The following is a 25,783-nucleotide window of genomic DNA, read 5'->3' as shown; positions in this document are numbered from 1 at the left end:
AACAATCCTGAATGAATTGTTGTCATTCTTTGCTATAAGCAAATTGTGTAAAAAGAAAAAAAATACTGATCACTTCCCCAAAGTAGTACCATGTTACTATGGTAACATGTTACTACTTTGGTCATAGTGAAATATGAAAACAAAATCTTAAAAAAAAAGAAAAAAAGTAATAAAAATAATTTAAAAAAATTATAATTTTTTTTTTTTTCATACGGTCACCAGTCAGTGTCCCTGATCACCGCCATGCCAGTTATATGATGACGCTGTACTGCACTGGTGACAGTATGTAGAAAAAATAAAATAGTGAAAATTATTTCTTTAATACTTTCATTTTCCGAAAAATTATGACAAAAAAAATACAACTTCAAAAAACTCGCCATGCCTCTTATGAAGTACGTCGGACTGTCTACTTTGCAAAAAGGGGTCATTTGGGGGATATCTGTACTGTTCTGACATTCTTGGACCTCAAGAAATTAGATTGGCTGTCAGTACTTCAGGATTGATCAATATTCAGATCTATACCATAGTTTGTGAACTCTATAACTTTCCTACAAACTAAAAAATACATCCTAATTTGGGTTATTTTCACCAAAGACATGTAGTAGAATACATCTTGGCCTAAATTTATGAAGAACAAATATTTATTTGCAAACTTTTATAACAGAAACAAAGAAAAACGTGTTTTGTTTTTTTTTTCTTTTCAAAATTTTCGGTCTTTTTTTGTTATTTTAGCAAAAAATAAAAACCCCAGTGTTGATTAAATACCACCAAAAGAAAGCTCTAGTTGTGTGAAGAAAATGATAAAATTTTAGTTTGGGTACAATGTTGTATGACCGCGCAATTGTCATTCAAAGTGTGAGAGCGCTGAAACCTGAAAAATGGCCTGGGCAGGAAGGGGGTAAATGTGCCCGGTATGGAAGCAGTTAATCAGAGAAGCAGCCAAGAGGCCCATGGTAACTCTGGAGGAGCTGCAGAGATCCACAGCTCAGGTGGGAGAATCTGTCCACAGGACAACTATTAGTTGTGCACTCCACAAATCTGGCCTTTATGGAAGAGTGGCAAGAAGAAAGCCATTGTTGAAAGAAAGCAATAGGAGGACCTATTTGCATTTTGCGAGAAGCTGTGTGGGGGACACAGCAAACATGTGGAAGAAGGTGCTCTGGTCAGATGAGACCAAAATTCAACTTTTTGGCCTAAAAGCAAAATACTATGTGTGGCAGAAAACTAACATTGTACATCACCCTGAACACACCATCCCCACTGTGAAACATGGTGGTGGCAGCATCATGTTATGGGGATGCTTTTCTTCAGCAGGGAAAGGAAAGCTGGTCAGAGTTGATGGGGAAAATGGATGGAGCCAAATACAGGGCAATCTTACAAGAAAGCCTGTTAGAGTCTACAAAGGACATGAGACTGGGGCGGAGATTCACTTTCCAGCAGGACAACAACCCTAAACATACAGCCAGAGCTACAATAGAATAGTTTAGATCAAAGCATATTCATGTGTTTAGAATGGCCCAGTCAAAGTCCAGACCTAAATCCAATTGAGAATCTGCGGCAAGACTTGAATATTGCTGTTCACAGACGCTCTCTATCCAATCTGACAGAGCTTGAGCTATTCTGCAAAGAAGAATGGGAAAAAATGTCACTCTAGAGTGCAAAGCTGGTAGAGACATCCCCAGAAAGACTTGCAGCTGGAATTGCAGTGAAAGGTGGTCCTACAAAATATTTTATCATTTTCCTTCCACTTCACAATTATGTGCCACTTTGTGTTGGTCTATCACGTCAAATCCTAATAAAATATATTTACCTTTTTTAGTTGTAGCATGATAAAGTGTGGAAAATTTCAAGGGATATGAATACTTTTTCAAGTGTGTGAATGTACTGTATATATAGACATAGCTTCTTCAGGTCCTCTTTAAATTGCCATTTGAAGACATGGTTAATGCTGCATGCTCTGTTTAGTTAATGAAGAACAGTATTACAATAATAAATGTATTCCTGCATTTTTGTGATTCACTTTTCTTTGCTAGCATACAGCTGGATCTTTGGAGAAGGTTGTGTCACTCCAGAAAGAAGTTGTTAGAAATCTCTCACATCCTTATCAGCAACACCTGTCTTCAGCCCATTTTGGAACGCAGGTTAGAGGAAAGCCAACCCAGCATGCTGCACAATGCTTCATGTCTTGAGTATGGCCTGCACAACCTAAACATATTATTTTGTTTTTACAGTGCAGAAAACATTCAACCCTATGTGGAAGAATTCTTGCAAATATTAACACATCTTCTTCCAGAAAGGCGGTAAAGATTTTTAAAATGTGCTACTGAGATTAATTAGCTTTACAGCACTTTGTCTTTGATTTATAAGCAGTTAGTTTTAAGCCTGGATAAAATTTTCCTCCTGGGTTCTGACAAATTTCTCATTCACGTCCTGTATCTAGCCCCAAAGTATAGCTAAAGCATCCTTCTAGAATCTATGCAGCAAAAATGAATCCTATAGAAATATAATTTTTCCAATAAATAATGACTATCTTAATTATCTCAGAATGTTCCAAGAAGCAATTTGCAATATTTTCTATTTTCCCTGTATTAACAAAAATTCCGGAACAGGAAAGAGCTTTCTTTTCGTTGCTTGTTGATTGTACTTCCAGGGTTACATTTTAACACGCGTATGCGCTGTAAGTTTTTTTTTTTTTTTTTTTTTTTCTTCAAACTTTATCTGCTCTTTTATTGGGGTGTTTTCAATGCACCTTACCACTTGTCATGATGACTTTGTGGGGTTGAATCCTCCATTTTCTGTTGGACTCTGGGTGTAGTTTCGTATGTTGTGGTTTCTAATTCGTTTCAAGGTACTTCCCTGTTAAAGTCCAGTGCCAGGCACAACAAAAAAGGTGCACCAGTGATCTAGGTTAACATAAATACCACCAAAATGGTTGATGTGGTGCTCCCTTTTCAAGATTTCATTGATGGATAGCTGAATTCCCTCCTTAGATCACAGTTTGATTAACTGGCTTGATTTTATGCCCTGCGTTTTGATAGTAACCAATGAGTAGAATCCCTTAGAGTATCCCTCCACTGTGAGCGTAGGATCAGTTTTATAGAGTGGCTAGAGCAAATGTCTGGAGCTTTGTGCTTTTAGATGTAATGGCTTGCTACAACTATGGGAAGGTTAGCAGATTAGCTCAAGGTTGCACTTTCAAGGACTCTCATTATTGTTGTGTGGGTTTTTGGTTTTTTTTTGGGAGGGGGGGGGGGGTTGTCCGTTTGTCTGAACTATAGTCACACACATGAGCTCTGGCTGTTTCTTTGCAGCCACACAGACTTATGGGAAGGGCGAAGCCCTGAGACAGTCACTCCCAAACTAAAAGGTATTGTGCACTGCTGCACAATCAGTGGGAGCTGGTGATTCACAAAATATGGACCCAACGTTTGGAGAATTCATCACTCCTAATGCTGTTGCTTCAGGGCTATGGATGCTTCGCTGGACAAGGGCAGGTCATAACACTGTGTTCTCTTCCATGTCATGGAGAGTGTTTTTCTGTCCGATCCTGGAGACACCTTTTTGGGTGTTTTGGTGGACGGGTCTTGCTCATGCTCCTAATATTCTGCTATTAAGTGCACCTGTCTGCCTTCATGGCTGCCTGTCCTTGTAAAGGTGCCTCCTGAGCACCATCCTTCTTTAGTCATTTGTTGGTTTACATCACGGGTCTTTTTGACTTTTGAGGGACACAGGTGTTGCCTATGAGTTCGTGTCCCTCAATGGACTCCAAGAAAAGGATTTTGCTGTGAGTACAAAAATCATATTATTCGTTACCTAATGACAATACCCCCTCAGTGGGAGTAGCTGTCAATTACTAGGGGTAAACCATGCAGAAACGGATCACTTCTTAGGCACGTTTACTGCAAGATTGCAAGCTGAATAATATGCTGATGCATCATCACATCAGCTTGTAATACCCAGCAGGACCATGCATTCTAGGGTGACAGCGCTACAGTAAGTGCCCATGCAGTCTGATACTGGCAGGTTCACCAGGTCGAAATAATGAATACCAAAAGTAAGTTATTTTATTATTCCCAGGCATGCTTTTATCTGACTAATTTCATCTGTTTAATGGTTTAGTTGATTTTTAAAGCATTCAAAGACTTTTAAAGGATGAGTTCACCTTTTGGAAAAATAATCAATGCACATTTTTTTTTTTTTTTTTGCAGGTAAAAAAAAAAGTGCATTTATTATTTTTTGCTGTATGAGCCTGTAAAGCATTGTACCAGCGATCAGTAGATCCTGGTGCCATGCAAGTCTCCTGCAGATCTGTCAGTATATCTGCTTGCCCGTATGGGATGTACAAGCAAACAGATATACTGACAGGAAGATTCAATGAACACCATGGCGCACTGTGGTAGTTCATTGAGAACTGCAAGCTGACAGTTGCTAAGGCTGTCGGGACATGTAGTTTTTCATTCACAGAGGAGTGACGTGACCGGGTGGGCAGAGCCCCTCCTGGCCACATTTTTATTTTTTTTTTTAATTTGACAGCTAGCGGCCAAAGTGGGAGATCGGCGGTTGTGGGGGCCGGTGCTTTCATGACATGTTATATGTTATACCCTGAATATGGATGTAACATGGTACGAAATGTGAACTTTATTCTTTTAAATTAAAGTGGTGCATGTTATATTGGAGGTTGAAGTGCTGTCCTATTACCTAGTTATTGGCCCATCAGCATTTTTGTAACTGTACTCAGAAGAGTGACTTGTGTCTATGTTTTTGTATGTTGCCTGCAGGTTTCTGTGTGATTACGATGAGCAGTTCCCAGTAGCTGAGGATATCGGCTTGCTGCAACAAGTTTCCCCTTCACTGTATCCTTTTAACAAATCTTATAACAGATAGAATTGATAGGGTGGTGTTCCGTTTGATATTTATCTATTTTTAAGGAAACCTGTAGTGGTTGTCGCAGTAAAATCTGAACTTGAGAGTGTTGGCATGATTATCAGGCAAGTAGTATTTTCAGGAGGGATCAACAATGCAATCTTTTCAAGTTTGTGCTTCTATTAAATATTAACAAGTACTACAGAGGTATACAGTATAGTGCAGTGTTATGGTTTATCCCAACCCTTGTCACTTTTTTATGATCTGCTTGTGGTCTGCCAGTTCATGTGTATTAAATATACATTCCTAATAAATTTGAAATCTAGAAACTCCTCCTTAATTGCAGAGTAGTCGTGGTTAGCATATATGAATAAACCATCCATCCCTGGTCGTTCACTTTGCAGCCGGTTTGTCTTGCTGAAAATTGCTTTATTAATCCTTTTTACTTGTGAATGTTTTTATCCAATTTGAATAAATTGTTCTTTGCGGAATTACACTAGTGTGGTATATCTACTTTATATGCATGCACGCTGTTAATATCCGAGAGCGGGATGCATTATATCTGATGAGCTGAGCCGGATGGTTTATTCATATATGCTTACCATGACCGCTCTGCAATTAAGGGTCATGGAGCTTCAGTAAGAGTCTTTCCTTATGGGCACGGTGGATGAGTTTACATGTAGTTAGTGTGTTTTGCTGGTATTGGGTGACATTGGATTAAGTGGCTTCACAGCATTGGAGGACTTTTTTCACTTGAGATTCGATTCCACATGTTTGGAACTTTTTTTTTTTCACCTTCTAGAGTTACATTGATTGTTGTTATATACCGTGTTTCCCCAAAAATAAGACACTGTCTTATTTAACTCACCAGAATATAAGTAAGCAAGAGGTGGAAATAAATTACAAGTGTTTAATAAGATGGCACATTACACCGAATGTTGAACATAAGATGAGTGAGGAGAATTCACCGGAGTGTTGGCGGGGGTGTGGAAAGATAGGCACGTTCTATCGCATATGGTGGGAGTGTCCAAAAATTCAAGTATTTTGGAAGACAATGGTTCATTTAATTGGGATGATTTCTGAGATGAAGATAGGATTGGATCCAGAGATTTGTCTATTACATAGTACAGAGCTATCTGTGAACAAATACAAGGAATCGGGTATATGGTACTATCTAAATGCGGCAAAGGGTTTGATACCCAAGTTTTGGCATAGTTCAGAGGTGCCGAGAGAAGAGGAATGGTGGATAGAGTGAATCAGATTTGTAGGATGGAGAAATTGTATTATATGCAGGAAGATAAGATGGTGTTATACTATGTGAAATGGGGAAAATGGGAAGAATTTGTACTTAAGGCGAAATATATGAAGCTGTAGGGAGAGATATGTGAAAGCGCCTTTCACGTTTGCAAGGAAGACGTGGAGAAATGCAGGGTGGGTGGTATTGGGGGGGGGGGGGGGGGGAATAGATATAGAAAGGGATATAATTGATGGTTTTGAATGTTGTGTGAGAAAATGATGGAATATGTATTTTATCTGGAAACTTAATAAATATTTAAATAAATAAAAAAAAAGACACTGTCTTATATTTTTTTGGCTCAAAAAAACTCACTAGGTCTTATTTTCCGGGTAGGTCTTATTTCTTGAATGTACTGGTGTGGACAGGAGGTGCAGAGGTGAGCTGCAGGCAGTTGTGGGTGAGGGTTACTATAGAGAGGGCCGGCTGATGACAGATGACAGTTGTGAGCTGCAGTCAGGTGTTGCAGAGGTGAATTGACAGGTGAGTTTCAAACAGAGTGCAGATATGAGCCACAGACGGGTGCAGGGGTGAGTTGCAGACAGGGGATGCAGAAGTGAGCTTCGGGTCCTATCTTCCCACACAGTGCACCAAGGGCACTCACCACTCCGCCTCTTCCTCACTGGCCAGTGATCACCCCTGGGGCATTGGCTTCCATGCATTAGGCTGCAGGAGGAGATGCTCCACCCCTAAACACACTGCGCCCGCAGATATCTGTTCCTTCCCTGTCCCACACCGAGTACAGAGGTAGGGAGGGTCTGTTCTGTGGGAGCGGATGGTGATGTTACTTACAAGAGGGATTGTCACTTGGAAACACAAAAGCCTTGCTTCTGTGTTTATAGGAGACAATAGATATTGGTGTACACAGGGCCAGTGCCAGCGGTGGTGGAACAGCTGACCACAACTAGGTCTTATTTTCAAGGTAGGTCTTAGGGCTCGTTCACACTTGGCTGTTTTACCAACGCTTGCCAAACGCCCCTATAGCGTTTGGCAAGCGTTGGTCCGGCGTTTGCGGAGCGTTTTTTAACGCTTGGGAAACGTTCCGCAAACGCCGCATGCGCGGTTTAGTGGCGGTTGCTAGGCGTTTGCCGAGCGTTAAAAACGCCCCACAAACGCCTATAATGCAGTTTGAATGGTGTTACCGCACAACCGCGTCGCAACCGCACCGCAAACGCCGGCCGGGCGTTTGCGGAGCGGCACCATAGACTAGAATAGGAGGCTTCAACGCCTCCTGACTCGACCAGAGGCATCCGTTTTGCCACGACGCGACGCAAACGCTCCCGTTAGAACAGCACCATGTGCTGTAATGTGCAGAATTGCCAAAGGCGTTTGGGAAGCGTAAAAAACGCTTCCCAAACGCCTCTCTGCCGCCTGCACACAACGCTAGTGTGAACATAACCTTATACTGCAGCAATTCCCCAAAACAGTACTAGGTCTTATTTTTGGGGTAGGTCTTATTTTTGGGGAAACAGGGTGTGTATATGTATATGTATGTTTTATAAATAGCTTTTTCTTCAGTGGTTTAATATGCAGGAGTTTCTACTGTATGTTTCAAATATAGTAGGAGTGTGTATTTAAAGTGGAACTGCACTGCATCTGAGCATCACAAACCAAAAATGCTATTTACTTACTTGTTAATTTGCAAAGCAAACATATCCATCCACGTCTACATGCTTTATTTTGCTGAGAAATTATTTGGAAAAACAATCTCCTAGCATTTCTGGCAGTGTCCATCTTGAGTAAGGGCAGATGGTTCATGTAGCACACAGGTGTCAAACACAAGGCCCGCAGGCCGAATCCGGCCCTCCAGGCCATTTCATGTGGTCCTTGCACATCTCCTGCAGGTACTCCCTTGTCTCTGCCCCTACCTTGTCTCAGCAGTCCCCAGCAGAGAGGAGAATAGAACAAATCTGCCAAATCCTCCTCATCCCCGCACCCCCTCATCTCTGACTCCCCTAGTCTCAGCATTCAGCAGACTCTAGTAACTGACTCCACTCCTTCTCTGGTCCTCCTCCGGACCCTCTACTTTCTACTTTCCAGCTCTGCCCCCATAGGTGGTGCATGGTGATGTTAGGGAAAGTGTGGGATTCTTGACATCTGATGTAATGGGGGTGGGGTGCTCTGGACATCTAGTCTTACAGATACAACCGGCTCTTTGAGGGCAACCATAATGCTGATACAACCCATGGTGAAATGGAGTTTGACACCCCTGATGTAGCATTTACTTCTTGGAATCCATCTGCCCTTACCTCAGGGATTGGCTGAGCTGAGACCCTTCCCCCCCCTACCCTCCTGAGGACTCCTGGAACATAAGACATCATTTGCCTAGGCCTGGAAACCAGGAAGTAACTGAAATGTGTTAAAAAAAAAAATCAAAAGTCAATATATACTTTTGTATCCATTTACTAATGCTAGCAGCATGAGGATTAAAAATCATCCTTGTTGATTGAAAGAGTGAAGTTCCACTTTAATTATTCATAGTTGTGGGATGTAGCGTTGCCTTTATTTTGTTGGTTTCAGTTTATGTTCACTTACCAGAACATATGGTTAGCTACTCTATCCTCTGAAGACTTCCTGGGTCATGAGTCCGCTTTTATTTTATGAGATTTCTCATCAGTACATTTCATGACATAATGATTACCGCTCAAAAGTATTTCAATAAAAGTTTGCTTTTAACATTTTGATTTTGAAGTGAATGGACTTTTCCAATTAAAAACCACTTCCACTGTTAGAAAGTTGTTAGAAAAAACATTTTCCATCTTGTGCTTTCAAATTTCTTGTCTCTGTCGAAAACTGAACATTGATTTGACCACACTAACAAAAAAGTTTCCATTCTGCTCCTTTACATTTACTTGTCACTTTGGTCACAATTGAACATAGATTTGACCCCACTAACAAGTAGTGGATTCAAAATTGAACAAATGTTCTTAAACAAGTAAGAGTTATCCTTTAACTTGTTGCAAGTGATGAGACTCGAACCACTTACCTATTGAATGGTGTGAAGAGCGCATGGACTGAGGCTCGGAAATTCAAACCACACATTCCAATCCTTGCGCCGTCCTGTGCAGAGAGAGTTACTGAAGGAGCATGTGGAAGTACAGAACAAAACTCACAGTACCTAGATGAACCTGAAGTGAGTACTCACTAACTCTGCCCCTATAGCCCCTCCATGTATTGATTTCTTTCCTTTCCATGCAAGATCTCGTTTCTTCATTTTACATTTTTTCTTTCTTCCTACTTTGTGTTAGTGCTTAGGAGCCGCAGCAGCACCTTTGCCAAGTGGAGTGGAGCTGGACTCCTTGGTGTCACAGGTGAAAGATTTACTCCCTGATCTGGGAGAGGGATTCATATTAAAATGCCTTGAAGAATATAATCACAATGCTGAAATTGTTATTAACCACTTATTGGAGGACAACCTGTCACCCCGTCTATGGGAACTAGATCGCACCATGCCTAGGTATGTAGAAGCAGTGAACAGCTGCCAGTGTAAATTTTTTAAATTAATGTCATGTAAACCCAAAATTTTCTGCTATCATTTTTTTTTTTTATTCTCCATATTGGACAGGTTTGTTTTACAATAATAGTGATTGCCAGACATGTTATAAATATAAAGAATTGTATATGCACTGGACCTTGTACAGTATGTCAGTGTTGTCAGTCTACAAATGGACCTGGGAGTTGAGTGCATTTTTGGCAACTCAGCGATTTTTATTTTTCTGTACTTGCAGGGTCTTTTTAAAGGAAAAGGCACAGGGAAAAGTACATACATTGTGGAGTTGTTCTGCAATTTTTTTGTCTTGGCATACACCTTCAATTACAGTCAAGTATTTACATATTTGTAGCTAGCAGTAAATGATCCTTAAAACAAGCCTTCTGGTCATACTGTGAAGAAATAAATTCTTAAATTGCTAAAGATCATGGGCAGCACAGTGGCTAAATGGTTAGCTCTTCCGCCTGGCAGTACTCGGGTCGTTGGTTCAAATCCCAACCACAGCACCAACTGCCTGGAGTTTGCATGTTCTCCCTGTGCATGCGTGGGTTTCCACCGGGTCCTCCGGTTTCCTCCCGGAACTCTGGTTTCCTCTAACACTCCAAAGACATGCTGGTAGGTTAATTGGCTCCTGTCTAAATTGTCCCTGGTATGTGTATGTATGAATGTGAGTTAGGGAGCTTAGATTGTACGCCCCTTGAGGGTTAGAGACTGTTGTGCATGTACAATATATATGTAAAGTGCTGCGTACATTGACAGCGCTATATAAGTACCTGACATAAATAATAAATAAGTCCTCTCAGCAACTTGGCTCCTTCTCCTCCTCCTCTCCGCAGTGACTTGACAGACTTCTAATCTCTTCAGTAAACAGAGCAGGTCCTCTGGAAGGGGGAGCAGGGTGGACTGAGCTACTCAGAAAAAGACTTTAGGCCTCCTTCGCACTTATGCGTTGCTGGAACATGAACAATATCACATGCATTCCTCCAGCATGTGAAAATGTGCAATTTTCTGGCAGGCATGCTGAGGTGTCATGCATTCCGTGTGACACCAAAACGTGCACTAAATCACACTGTAACACCTGGTGACCTATTGCTGTGTTTTGTAGTGTGATACAACAAACAATCGCATCATTTCTTTAGTGTGATTGTTGCACATAGGGCAGCCCATTGAATGGAATAGGTAGCCCTAAATGTAAAGCGCAAAAACGCGAGCACGCTGTTGCACCTGCATATGTGTGAACAGTCTTAGGGCTTCTGTAAAATGTTAAAGCTGAACTCCAGGCAGATATAAAATACACAAATAATGCAGCTCTGTATTCATTAAGCCCTAACAATTAACTTCTCTTATTTTTTTTCCTTTTGGTCTATTAAATAGACCATTGAAAACATTTTGTTATATTTATTTGATAAGTTAAAAAAAAATAATATAATGTTGCTCTTAAATTCAGAACTGTCCTGTGTTACCTTAACCACCGGTTCACATATGTGCGGCTGCGCAGGCCACAATTTGCGCTGGCATGAGAGCCCATTCATTTGAATGGACTCCCGTGCCCCGGGACATGCAGGGAAGAAGTCCCTACACTTCTTCGGAAATCGCAGCCCGCACGGAAATTGAGGTTCACAGTACGGTTGTGATTTCCAGTGCGGCGGCGTGCCATTAGAATTAATGGCGCCCGCTGGTCCCGCATTCCTCTGTGTGGGTGGTGCTGCTGCGGGTATTTATGCGGGTCCCGCATTCCTCTGTGTGGGTGGTGCTGCTGTGGGTATTTGTGCGGGTCCCGCATTCCTCTGTGCGGGTGGTGCTGCTGCGGGTATTTGTGCGAGTCCCGCATTCCTCTGTGTGGGTGGTGCGGCTGCGGGTATTTGTGTGGGTTCCGCATTCCTCTGTGTGGGTGGTGCGGCTGCGGGTATTTGTGCGGGTCCCGCATTCCTCTGTGCGGGTGGTGCTGCTGCGGTTATTTGTGCGGGTCCAGCATTAATCTGTGTAGGTGGTGCTGCTGCGGGTATTTGTGCGAGTCCCGCATTCCTCTGTGTGGGTGGTGCTGCTGCGGGTATTTGTGTGGGTCCCGCAGCAGCACCACCCACACAGATGTGAATCTAGCGTAAATCATTCTGTAGTCCTAAGATAAGATTTATGTTGTGAATATGGGAGTTTAAGTGGGCTTGAGTAGTTTAGCAGAAGACACCTAATAGGACTGACAGCACTCAAACCACAAAAAAAAGCTTTGTGTTGTCAGCCTAAAAAAAAGGACCTGGGAGTGGAGTGCGTTTTTGGTAACTCAGCGACCTATTTTTCTATACTTGCAGGATCTTTTAAAGGATTAGGCAGAAGGAAAAGTACATAAATTGCACACATGCACTGCATTTTTTTTGTATTTGCATACACTTTAATACATAATACATGTATTTAATGCAAATTTGATTTGGTATCAGCGTCTTGCAATTCTATGTACAGCAGAGCTTTGACTGGGAGTGAACATGAACACTGCAACCAACTAAATGGCTTTTAGTGTTGCATGTACAAACAAGGAAACTTGCTGATAGGAGGAGAAAGCAGAGTGGCAGAGACATGAGCTCATCAGTCTGCCGCTTCTCCTTCTATTGTCCAGTCACAGGTTGGGGGAGGTAAAATACATAAGTACAATTGTGTTTTCTACCCTGTCAGACAGGGCTATTTTGTGGAGCAGAGCTGTGTAAATTTTAGACCTGAATGAACAGAAATACAAATTCTTTGGCAAGCAAGAATGCTTCCGTTTGTTTTTCATCTACATTATTTACCTGGCTGTTTGCCCAGTGTCCAGCTTTAACAATTAATTTCTTCAGAGTGCCAGTATCCTGGATTATGTCACAAAAAAAACAAAAAAACAGATGAGACTTTGACTTCTAGTAACAGTGGTTCCTCCTCGGGAACTCTTACTCCTCATTGGCTGAGACAATAACAGGAGCTATTGGCTCCCGCTACTGTTAATCCCACAGCCAGTGAGCCAATGTGGAGAGAGCGGGGGAGGAGGGAATGGGTGGGCAAACCGTGCTGTGATAGTGTGTGAATCATTTAGTGAGCCACTTGGGTGCCTCCATAGCAAGCGGCTTGCTATAGGGGCAGGAGGGAGGGGCCCGGACCTCCGGTGGGGGACCTGGGAAGAGAAGGATCGAGACTGCTCTGTGCAAAACCACTGCACGGAGCAGGTAAGTATAACATGTTGGGTTTTTTTTACTCTGCCTTTAATATCACAACAGAAAAGATTTGGCTAGAGATACTTAATATTTAAAATATAAAGTGTATCTTTAGCCTGACTTAACCATTTCAATACCGTGCAATTTTACACCTTCCTGCCCAGGCCATTTTTCACGTTTCAGCGCTCTCACAATTTGAATGACAATTGCGCGGTCATACAACATTGTGCCCAAACTAAAATTTTATCATTTTCTTCACATAACTAGAGCTTTCTTTTGGTGGTATTTAATCACCGCTGGGGTTTTTATTTTTTGCTAAATTAACAAAAAAATACCAAAAATTTTGAAAAAAAAACCCTTTTTTCTTTGTTTCTGTTATAAAAGTTTACAAATAAATAATTGTTCTTCATAAATTTAGGCCAAGATGTATTCTGCTACATGTCTTTGGTGAAAATAACCCAAATTAGGATGTATTTTTTAGTTTGTAGGAAAGTTATAGAGTTCACAAACTATGGTATAGATCTGAAAATTGATCAATCCTGAAGTACTGACAGCCAATCTAATTTCTTGAGGTCCAAGAATGTCAGAACAGTACAGATATCCCCCAAATGACCCCTTTTTGCAGAGTAGACAGTCCGACGTACTTCATAAGAGGAATGGCGAGTTTTTTGAAGTTGTATTTTTTTTTTTTGTCATAATTTTTCGGAAAATAAAAAAATAAAAAAAATTATTTTCACTATTTTTTTTTTACATACTGTCACCAGTGCAGTACAGCATCATCATATAACTGGCATGGCGGTGAACAGGGACACTGACTGGTGACAGTATGAAAAAAAAATAATATAAATATATATATATATATATATATATATATATATATATATATATATTATTATTTTTTTTTTTTTTTTAATTAAATTTTTTTTAAGATTTGTTTTTCATATTTTACTATGACCAAAGTAGTACAATGTTACCATCGTAACATTGTACTACTTTGGGGAAGTGATCAGTATTTTTTTTTTTTTTTTTACATAATTTGCTTATAGCAAAGAATTACTTTGCTATAAGCAAGCATTTACCTGAATGACATCGATTTTTTTTTTTTTTTTTTTTTTTTTTTTTTTGTGCTTAGCTGTGATTTGGCCACAGCTAATCACATGACATGTGCATGTGACCTGCTGCGACCATTCACAGCTAGGCACTAGTATACAATAGATGGCATGAATGAAGCCATCCATGTATACAACTGTCATGTGACCTGCTGTGATTGGTCACAGCAGGTCACATGGTACCGGCAACGGGGGCCGGTACTCAGATCTGTCATCAGCCGTGTCCGAGGTACACGGCCGGTGATAGATCGTGCCGCTGCGCGGCTCTGCAACCGCGCGAACTGTGCATGTACGGGAGGACGCCAAATGGCGTACCCCCCGGAAAGCTAAAGCATTTTTGCGGCCGCCAAACGGCTATAGGCCGGGCGGCTAATGGTTAATATTTAAAATATAAAGTCAGACTCCATTCACACTTATGCAACTTGTCATGCAACTTTGGGATCCAAAGTCGCATGACAAGTGGCCCGCCATGTTTCCAAGTGTGTATGATTCATATCTGCGCGACTTCAAAGTAGTTCCTGCACTACTTTGACTTGACTTTCATGTGACTTGAGGGCCATAGACATCATGTAAATCCTCCAAAGTTGCAGGAAAGTCACACCTGAATGTTGTACATGCGACTTGTGTGCGACTTTGTACAACAGAAACAATTATCCTTGGTGAAAGCCAAAGTTGCACTCATCCAAAGTTGCGCCCAAGTCCCACTGTAAAGTTGCAATGAAAATCGCAAAATTTTGAAGTTGCACAAGTGTGAATGGAGCCTCACTGTAGCATATGTAGTATTAGTGGTGTTTCTGTGTGTTTTAATGTAGGAATTTAGATGGCTAAAGCAGTCATAAAAAAAGATTTTAACACACAGCTACTACTATGGAGGTTGGTGATTGTCGGCTTGTATTTTTTATGTAACACTGCTGTTCTGACCTTGTCTTTTGTGCTGTATAGGCAGCAGAAAGTGGATCCATGTCCTCTTGTCTCTTCAAGATCAAATGTGTTTGCAGATGATGAATTTGATGTCTTCAGCAGAGACGTTGTGGATACATCAAGGATTTGGAGAGGGAGAAAGTAAGAATCAGTTTGATTAATGGTACCTAGATCTTACTGGCAGTATTACCATTGGGACCAGTAGTGTAATGTTCTTTAGTTCTGCCTTGTAAAACACTACATTCCAGAGGTCAGTATTACTCTTAGGGGCATTTTATTGCAAAACTAGAACGGAAGTTTAAACAAGTTTAATTAGCCACATGCTCTGCAGAGTTGTTTAATGGAATTGTATAGTCAGACTCCCACCATGCAGCTATGATTTAATAGTATTCTTTCAACTAAAATATTTTTGAAACCGAGACTGTAATGCAGAGTTCCCAAAAATGTGGGGAACAAGTGTGTGATATAACAACCCAGCCACATTAAATTAACCCATAGGCAAAGATAATCCAATCTACTATGGCCCAGGCTTTTATGCAAATTTTATTGCTTTTAGTTGATATCTAGAATAGGATTTATGTATACTATATAATAAAGCACAGTCATATGTATTATTTTTTCTTTGCTTTTCTTATCAAGTTGCTTTTTCCTCGTATTAGACATTATTATTATTATTATTATTATTATTATTATTATTATTGATGTTTATATAGTGCTGACAATTTACGAAGCACTTTACATATATATTGTGCATTCTTATCAGTCCCTGCCCTCAAGATGCTTACAGTCCTAAAGTCCCTAAGTCAGATTCTTAAATACACATTCTAGGGCCAATTTAGACAGGAGCCAGGTGTGTCTTTTGGAGTATTGTGGGTGTAGTATACAGCTGCTTGAGTGTAAGGAAGGCAAACTTTAAATACAATATGCTGTATAGTTCTAGCTCCCTTTTCACACAGAACCTTTCACAGCTATAACTATTTAAGTGTACTTTTTGTCCAATACTAGTAGCAAAAAAATAAATAATAATAAAAAATAAATTATATATATATATATATATATATATATATATACACTCTAATAAAATTTAAAAATATACAGTTGTGTTCAAAATAATAGTGTGTTGAAAAAAGTGAATAAAGCTCAAAATCCTTCTAATAGCTTTTATTTCCATACACACAAATGCATTGGAACACTACACATTCTATTCCAAATCAAAACATGAAGAAAAATATATCAAATTTGTGTTGTTCCTCTAAAAAAAATTGAAGAAAAGTGAATATTAGACTGTTCAAAAAAATAGCAGTGTTTGTATTCTTCTTTACAAACTCAAACATTCACTATATAAACTGAAAAATGTTTGAAGATTTTGCTTTCCTTTGAATCACTTAATTAATATTTAGTTGTATAAGCACTGTTTCTGAGAACTGCTGTACATCTGTGTTGCATGGAGTCAACCAACTTCTGGCACCTGTGAACAGGTATTCCAGCCCAGGATGATTGGACTACATTCTACAGTTCTTCTCTATTTCTTGGTTTTGCCTCAGAAACTGCATTTTTGATGTCACCCCACAAGTTTTCTATTGGATTAAGATCCGGGATTGGGCTGGCCACTCCATAACGTCAATCTTGTTGGTCTGGAACCAAGATGTTGCACGTTTATAGGTGTGTTTGGGGTCATTGTCTTGTAGGAACACCCATTTCAAGGGCATTTCCTCTTCAGCATAAGGCAGCATGACCTCTTCAAGTATTCTGATGTATTCAAACTGATCCATGATCCCTGGTATGCGATAAATAGGCCCAACACCGTAGTATGAGAAACATCCCCATATCATGATGCTTGTGCAACCATGCTTCACTGTCTTCACAGTGTACTGTGGCTTGAATTCAGTGTTTGGGGGTCGTCTGACAAACTGTCTCCGGCCACTAGACCCAGGAAGAACAATCTTATTTTCATCAGTCCACAAAATGTTGTGCCATTTCTCTTTAGGCCAGTCAATGTGCTCTTTGGCAAATTGTAACCTCTTCAGCACGTCTTTTTTTCAACAGTGGGACTTTGCGGGGGCTTCTTGCAGATAGCTTGGCTTCACATAGGCGTCTTCTAATTGTAACAGTACTCACAGGTAACTTTAGACCTTCTTTGATCTTCCTGGAGCTGATTGTTGGCTGAGTCCTTGCCATTTTGGTTATTCTTCTATCCATTTGAATGGTAGTTTTTCGCTTTCTTACACGTTTTTCAGGTTTTGGTTGCCATTTTAAAGCATTTGCGATCATTTTAGCTGAGCAGCCTATCATTTTCTGCACTTCTTTATATGTTTTCCCCTCTCCAATCAACTTTTTAATCAAGGTTCGCTGTTCTTCTAAACAATGTCTGGAACGACCCATTTTCCTCAGAATTTCAGAGATAAATGCACTGTAACCAGCATGTACAACATTTGCTGCCTTCCTTCCTTAAATAAGGGCAATAATTGCCACCTGTTTTTCAAAGAATGAATGACCTCACTAATAGAACTCCACACTGCTATTATTTTGAACATGCCCCTTTCAATTAGTGATTCAATTACACAGAATCAGCAGCATGCATGTCATGACTGTTGGGTCTATTGGATTTCTATTACTCTACTACACCTGCTCATAAATTATTTGCCATGTAGAAATATCATTTCTACCAAAAACAGTGATTGATCAGGTTAGTGATGTCTGACTGCTATTATTTTGAACACAACTGTATATTCGCTAATAAAATAAAAAAAAATATGTATATCTCAAATGAGATGCACACGCATGTAAAACTAAAATTTGTATGAAATCATATGATAGCTAATTGCTGCATACCTGCTTTTGATTTTGAAAATGTTGAAGACAGACTTCCAGGCATATAGCATAAGAGAGTTAGCAATGGTAGCTTGCTTTGTACTGTACAATAGGACCTTTTATTACTTGCTGCATTACTTGCAAAATCTTACAGCCTGAGTGTAGCTGGTAGGATTTGTCCTTTGTGTTAGTTCCTCTTTTTTTCAGTTAAAATCTCCCTCCATCCCCGTCCCCACCTCCACCGCAATCTTCATCTTCACACACAATCTATGAATAGGGAGGGCAGAGCTATCAATCTTCTGCCCATTCTCCACTCTTAAATCCTGTATCATTTATAAAAGCTGTAGTACTGCTTCTATGAATGGCACAACTAGGTGGAAGGGTGGGTTCTCTTGATGAGAGCCTTCAGCAGCTCTTTAGGCAAGCCATAGATGATGCAATTTTATTCTGTACAGCCACAGGTTGCAGGAAAGAACATTGCACGATTTTTTTTTTTTTTTTTTTTTTACTCAGCCACGCCACACTGAAAAATTGTGGCAGCAGGGATAGTGGCAGGGACAGAGCAAGATTTTAACTAAGGGGAATCCACACGAGGAACATCCTACTGATTTGTAAGTTACATCACTTTTCTGTTTTTAATTTTAGCTACACTTGGACTTTAAACATTTTTTCCTCTTTCTAGGAAACCTGAAACTGCTGCACAGCTGCTGGCAGATAAAAGTGCAATACTGGCCCAGAAAGAGCGCTACAGTCAGTATAGTATGGTTTCTGAAGAACATACAGTGGATGCAGATTACGATGATGAGTATGATGATACATATGATGGGAACCAGATTGGAGCAAATGATGCAGATTCTGATGACGAGCTGATCAGTCGCAGGTAAGTGTAATCTTGGCTCTTTATCTGTTTGTTGCAGAACTCTCTTGTGTAACATAAAAAAAAACTCCAGCATCAGCTTTTTGGCTCACGCCAACTAGCGTTTCTGTTGCACAAAATGTGACTTGATCTAGCACTCCAAAGGCTATTGATTATAAACCACTAGCTGTTCTTTCTCTACATCCTTCTATTATCTTGTGAATCAATGTATTCATTGTGTATCATGTGTTATTTTCTTCCCAATATTCAAGGCCGTTCACCATTCCTCAAGTGTTAAGATCCCGAGACCAAGAAAATGGTGTAGAGGAGGAGATAGATGATGATGAGGCTGAAGAGGAAGCTGGTCCAAAGGTATGTAAAGAAAAAAGGGGAGTTTACATTTACAGTAAAAATATACACATACTGTATGTGCTTCTAAGCCCTCATTCACATTGGCCTCTTATGTTTTATTTAAATGCAGGAGAAATTGATCTGGGATGTATAAACAAACATTACACTTCCCAGATTAATTTCCCCTGTGCTTAGAAGCTCGCAGTGTCTAATCTGCACACACAGAATGTTATTTTCTCTAAAAGCAGCTAAATGTAATGCCTTTTAACACTGTTCGTGCCACAACCGCAGTGGCTTTGGAGGTTTTACACACAAGGACAAGTAAGTTTAGTACAAAACTGTAAAAAAAAAAAAAAATTTTCTTCCCAAATTTATTGCCATATGTTTGAAATACTACAATTTTGGCCATATGCTATATATATTATATATATATATATATATATTTTTTTTTTTTTTTTTTTTCTGGACATACAGTATATTTGAAATGTATTTTTTAAAAATATTTTCATAATATTTTGTAATAAAAATGCATTTCAACATGCAGTATGTGTGTGTGTGTATATATATATATATGTGTGTGTGTGTGTGTATATATATGTATGTATGTGTATATGTGTGTGTGTGTGTGTGTGTGTATATATATATATATATATATATATATATATATATATATATATATATATATATATATATATATATATATATATATATATATATAGCAATATATTTGGGAAAATTTGTTTTTTTTTTAAAATATATTTATCTTCCATATGGGTTGGCACAACTCCATCTTCTATATGTTGCATTAAATTACCCATTTGTTTGGGTGTAATTTTACTGAAAGTTTGTTTCCTAAACTATTGCGCTAATATCATTTGACATTAAAAATTTGTTCTCTAGGGTGTCTGCTTTCAGAAAATATATACCGTTTGGGGGATTTTATGTAGCCTTCAAGCCTAAAATGATTTGTTAAATGTGTGCAAAAAACGCAAAAAATGGCTGTAGCAGGGAAAGGTTAGACCAAATTAAAGTGGAACTAAACTGTGAACACTACTTTAAATATTAATTTTTAACATTCTGAGCAAACTCATCCATCGATCCATGTCTCGATGCTTTATTTTGTTGAGAAATCACTTTGAAAAATGTCCCCTAGCATTTGTAGCTGGCCACCTTGAGTATGAGCAGATGATTCATGTAGCATTTTCACTTCCTGAAATCCTTCTGCCCATAGGCCAGGCATGCAGGCGGGAGGGTGTTCTTAGCTTAGATAGCCCCTCCTCTAGATAAACAAAAAAAACAAATGGCCATGATGACTCCTGGGATGTATTTTGGCCTAGGACATAAACCAGTAAGCAACTGAAAGTGGTAGTAAAGCCACTTCTTTGATTTTTACCTATAGATGAGTCTGTAATTACCTATAGGTACAGTAAATGTCTCCCTAAATGTGCACAGTTTAGGAGATATTTACTTTTGTAGCATCCGGTGATGTCACTGGTGCATTCTCTCTGAAGGAACGGTATACCCGTGCCATTCCTGCAGAACTCTGTGCCGCGACTCAGCCACTCATACAGCTGAAGCCTGCAAACCCGAAAGAGAGCCCAGGTGAAGATGGAAGCGCCGTGGCAGCACGCTGCTGGAGGGCTTCGGTTTCAGGTAAGTCTGTCCCGGGGGCCCTTTTTTTTTTTTTCTTCCTTTTGGTGATGTTTACCGCTTGAAGAAATGTTTAAAAAAAAAAAAAAGTTTAAAACATAGGAAGGTATAATATACAGTATTTATATGTTTTAACTTTTTTTTTTTTCTTTGGTAGGATTACCGCTTTAAGAAATGTTTAAAAACAAAAGAAAAAGTTAAAACATATAAATACTGTATATTATACCTTCCTATCTATTTACTAAGGTTATTAGCATAAGGATTAATTGATTGTAATTTAGTTCCACTTTAACAGACTGTGTGTATTTATTCCATTCAAAAATTATTATGCATAAATCTCCTATAAACCCATATCTTATAAATGCATATAATTGCATGCCTGAGAATGTGAATGCGGTCCATGGAATAAATGTAACCCTTGTGTTCTTCACTTTATTTCTGTGTAAACAGTAACTGACCAGCCACACCTTCTGTCTTAACAGCCTGATCACTTTATTCAGGACCCTGCAGTGCTAAGGGAACGAGCAGAGGCCAGAAGAGCAAATTATTATGCAAGGAAAGGGTAAGCATTACCCTATTATTAGTTGTCAAACAAATATGATTTCTTTTTATGAAGGGGTGAGCAAAACGTTGGACAGAGGGGTGGCGGTGGACATGGTATACTTGGACAGAGGTGTGGTGGTGGACGTGGTATACTTTGAGTTTGCAAAAGCGTTTGACACAGTTCCCCACATATGGCTAATGTGTAAGGTAAAGTCTACGGGCTTGGAAAAATCTGTATGTAAATGGATAGAAAAATGGCTAAAAGATCGTATTCAAAGAGTGGTGGTTAATGATTCATACTCTGAATGGTCTAGGGCAGGGGTAGGCAACCTGCGGCTCTCTAGCTGTTGTGGAACTATATTTCCCATGAGGCATTGCAAAGATTACAAAACTGACAGTTACAGCTCTGACTTGCAGAGGCATGATGGAACTTGTAGTCCTGCGGCTCCCAGGTTGCCTACCCTTGGTCTAGGGTCATCAGTGGTGTACCCCAAGGTTCAGTGTTGGGACCCTTACTTTTTAATATATTTATAAACAATATAGGGTCTGGGATTAAAAATCCCATTTCAGTCTTTGCAGATGACACCAAGCTGTGCAGTGGAATAACGTCCTTACAGGATGTCTCCAATTTACAAGCCGACCTCAATGCACTGTTTAATTGGGCAACTATGTGGCAAATGAGGTTTAATGTTGATAAATGTAAGGTGATGCACTTGGGGGCTAAGAATATACATGCATCATACATACTAGGGGGGTACAACTGGGGGAATCAATGGTGGAGAAGGATCTGGGGGTTCTGGTAGATCACAAGCTTAATAATGGCATGCAATGCCAAGCTGCGGTTTCTAAAGCGAGCAAAATCCTCTCTTGTATTAAAAGAGGTATAGACTCCAGAGAGAGAGATATGATATTACCCCGGTACAAATCATTAGTAAGACCTCATCTGGAATATGCAGTTCAGTTTTGGGCACCAATTCACACAAAGAACATTGGGGAACTGGAGAAAGTACAGAGAAGGGCAACCAAACTGATATGAGGCATGGAGGAGCTCAGCTATGAGGAAAGATTAGAGGAACTGAATTTATTCTCTCTTGAGAAGAGAAGATTAAGGGGGGATATGATCAACTTGTATAAACACATCAGTGGTTCATATAGTGAACTCGGTGTAGAGCTATTCACCCTGAGGTCATCACAGAGGACAAGGGGGCACTCTTTACGTCTGGAGGAAAAGAAATTTAATCTCCAAACAGGAAAAGGTTTCTTTACAGTGAAAGCTGTGAAAATGTGGAATAGACCCCCTCAAGAGTTGGTTCTGGACAGCTCAGTGGATTGCTTCAAAAAAGGCCTGGATTCTTTCTTGGATACACAGAATATAACTGGATACTAACATTTATAGGTAAAGTTGATCCAGGGAATATCCGATTGTCTCTCGGGGGTTCAGGAAGGAATTTTTTTTCCCAGCAGGAGCAAATTGGATCATTCTTTGCTGGGTTTTTTTTTGCCTTCCTCTGGATCAACTGTAGGTATAGGATTATAACTTTTTTTTTTTTTTTTTTTTTTTTTTAAATGGTTGAACTGGATGGACTTTTGTCTTTTTTCAGCCAGACTATGTAACTATTATATTAGAAATACAGCCTAATATTGGATATATTTCAACCTGCATACAGCATTTTCAGGGTAGTTTGCCAACCGTGCAGTGTGTAACAATGGCTCCCTTGACGTAGGGCTCTTAGGACACTTTCACATGGGCAGTCAATCTGGATCCATCTGTCAGTTTTTAGAGGGATCTAGACTGAACTACAATGTATGTCACTGGGCGGGTGAATGGGGCAGGGCAGTTGGTAGTCTACAGCAGAAATCTAGGAGGGAAGATATTCTGTGCAGTTCACAGGAAGTTACAAAGACACTGCATTTCCTACAAGATCAACAAGTATATTCTGTATTTGCTGAAAATGTTCTTAAAAAAAACAAAACCAAACTGAAGCAGCCATCACATGTAAGGACTGTAAGCTGCAACATATTGCAGTTTTGTTCTTGGATTTAGTTATCCTTTCATAGTGTTTCTTCACCCAACTATGGTCATCAGTACTTGCAGCCTCTGTTATCATTTGCAATACTGACAGAGTTAATTTGTCCAAATGCAACACAATTTGATGGTTTTGGGCTGGGCAAAAAGAGGAAAAGTCTAACTGTGGTTGTACAATCATCTTATGTGACTGCACATGGACAGCTGCTTTTATAAAGCACTGAGTGACATTGGTGGCATACTGCCTATAAGCAATAATATTGATTGTACCTTGGGGAAGTCCTTTATCCAAAAACAGAACAGACATTTTTGCATTCCCCGTTCAACTTCTAAAAAGTTCTTTCAGAGTGCTTTCCACCGTGAGCCATTTTTCTAAACTGCACACACCTTTTTTGGTACATATTTTAGGGATTGATCACACCTAGTGCATTTGCACACATGCATTTTTCCCTGTATAGCCTTTAGTGTTTGTATGTAAACAGTAGTGAATGGCAAAAAGATACAGTACACAGTCCTTTGTCTGTTCTGCTGCAACCACAGCCATCACCCTGAATGGGAATTACAATAAACATGGTATGTTGCCCTACAATAGATTAATGTGCATATTCATTTTCTTCCCTGAAAATACATATAGGTTACTTTTTTGTTCTTTTGTGAAGTGTTTGATACTTTATGATTTATTGAAGAGAATAGGTTATAAATACCCCAACTGCAACTCAGAACAAGGAAAATCTAGTTCAGTCTGGCGGCAATGCATTCTCTGCATTTAACTGAAAATCATTTATCCTCCAGCTATAGAATGCCCTGACCACAGTGTGTTTTACAGTATGCCACTGTCCAGCTTTCTGTTTATTAAGAGAAAGACAACACAATTGCTGTAGAAAACCTTATCAGTGGGAGTTGTCTCATTAGTGAGAACATGGAGCTACAACTGAAGGTTTTTGTAATCCTTTGTAAAGGTTTGTGCCAGTTGGTTGACGTAATGTAGCTTCAGTTTGAACATTGCTTCAAAATATTGCACGCAGCACCTTTCCTGATGTGTTGGAGGTGGAAGGCAATTACTTTTTTCCTTTCTTTTTTTTTCAGTTTCCGACATGACAACACATCAGCTGTTACGGGAACAGCCCGTGGCCAGGGACAAAGTCGTGACACAGTTCAGGAGCGCAGGAAAAAAGAAGCAAACAAGGGAGCAAGGGCAAATCATAACCGAAGAGCAATGGCAGACCGCAAGAGGAATAAAGGAATGATACCATCCTAGCATTTCATCAGTGCTGGACTAGTATAGCAAATATATTTTGTATTCATTAATAAACATGCTGTGCTTTGTACATTGTAATTTTAACATTTTCTTAAATAGTCACACTTAAAGCAGTATTTATTCTATTTTACCTGCTTCCTTTGCCATCAAGAATTGTAAATAGATGCCTGTTTATATCCTAGCATTACTCAAATGTTCTGGGGGCTCCAAAACCGGAATAGGTCTGCTCCAGGAACCCCCCCATTGTATTTTTCTACTGGTTAATGAAGCTGCCCATCACAGTAAAGGACTGGTAGCGAGATCTTCTGCATACTACTGCAAGAGCTGATCTGTCCAGTTGAAGCTGTGCAGTGTGGCCATCCAGAGCCTAGCCTTTGGAGTGCCACATCCAGAGCCTGCTGGACCAGACATTGTGGGGATAACCTGTAAATGCTTTTCAGGCTTTGCTCTTTTAAACGTTGGCTGCAAAGCACTTCCTAGCTCCAGAGCAGCTGACATTGCCTTAAAACTTGGCCTGTTTCTTAAGTCTTACTTCATGAGAGAGCCAGTTGGGCCAAGCATTGGGAGCTACCTCTAGTACACTCAACAATGGGCATGTTTAAAATTCCCTTTTACTTTTCCTGGTTTCCACTAAAACATATTTTCTGAAAACAGTAATTTGATGGCAGATCCAAATTTTTATGTCACAAGCTATTAGTGCAACAGTTGATCAAGGGTGATATTTCAGTAAATAAAAAAAAAAAAAAACCCGCTAAAGTTGATTTAGGGCATACAAATGCAAAATATTACCAAATTGTTTGGTAAAATATAAAAGATGAGGTTGCCTCATGTAAATAGTTAGCAAACATATCAAGCCTTAAAATTGTACACGCTTATGAAACTAGCTTGAGTGCTCAAAGCTTTTTATAGGCGAGACTTATACCCCTGAATCTCCAATGGTATGTTCCTATGGGTCCTATCATGCATGCAAATAAAACACCAGGGAGGATCGCATAGCGTAAAACCATTCAGTGTTATTAACCACTTGAGCTCCAGAGGATTTACCCCCCTTAATGACCAGGCCTCTTTTTGCTACTCGGCGCTGCACTAATTCAACTAATTGCGCGGTCATGCAATGCTGCACCCAAACGAAATGTACGTCCTTTTTTTCACACAAATAGAGCTTTCTTTCGGTGTAATTTGATCACCTGTGCACTTTTTATTTTTCACGCTATAAACAAAAAAAGGCCAAAAATTTTGAAGAAAAACAATATTTTTTATTTTCAGCTATAAAAAATATATAGTAAACTCAAAGTTAGTAATAAATTTAGGCCAAAATGTATTCTGCTATATGTTTTTGGTAAAAAAATCCCAATAAGTGTATATTGATTGCTTTGTGTGAAAGTTATAGCGTCTACAAACTATGGTATAAATACTGCAATTTACGCCATTTTTCTGC

General features: G+C 39.6%; 1 protein-coding gene across 1 annotated transcript in view; it reads left to right on the top strand.

The window, feature by feature from the left end:
• Window positions 1–24,415, top strand: part of ASCC2 (activating signal cointegrator 1 complex subunit 2) — a 53,492-nt gene extending 29,077 nt beyond the window's left edge. Inside the window, exons 9-18 of the mRNA XM_089655455.1 lie at window positions 2,034–2,141; window positions 2,232–2,300; window positions 4,779–4,853; window positions 9,122–9,290; window positions 9,406–9,614; window positions 14,872–14,991; window positions 18,344–18,541; window positions 18,790–18,889; window positions 21,001–21,080; window positions 24,174–24,415. Coding sequence (XP_089511581.1) covers window positions 2,034–2,141; window positions 2,232–2,300; window positions 4,779–4,853; window positions 9,122–9,290; window positions 9,406–9,614; window positions 14,872–14,991; window positions 18,344–18,541; window positions 18,790–18,889; window positions 21,001–21,080; window positions 24,174–24,345 — 1,300 coding nt within the window. The 3' untranslated portion in view covers window positions 24,346–24,415. The remainder of the gene's footprint in view (window positions 1–2,033; window positions 2,142–2,231; window positions 2,301–4,778; window positions 4,854–9,121; window positions 9,291–9,405; window positions 9,615–14,871; window positions 14,992–18,343; window positions 18,542–18,789; window positions 18,890–21,000; window positions 21,081–24,173) is intronic.
• The last annotated feature ends 1,368 nt before the right edge of the window (window positions 24,416–25,783 follow it).

The sequence above is a fragment of the Staurois parvus genome, unplaced genomic scaffold (assembly GCF_062004578.1).
Source record: "Staurois parvus isolate SC_StPar_1 unplaced genomic scaffold, SC_StPar_1.0 ptg000840l, whole genome shotgun sequence".
NCBI classification, from domain to species: Eukaryota; Metazoa; Chordata; class Amphibia; order Anura; family Ranidae; genus Staurois; species Staurois parvus.
Note: the sequence above shows the minus strand (reverse complement) of the source record. Positions and strands in the feature narration are given on the sequence as shown.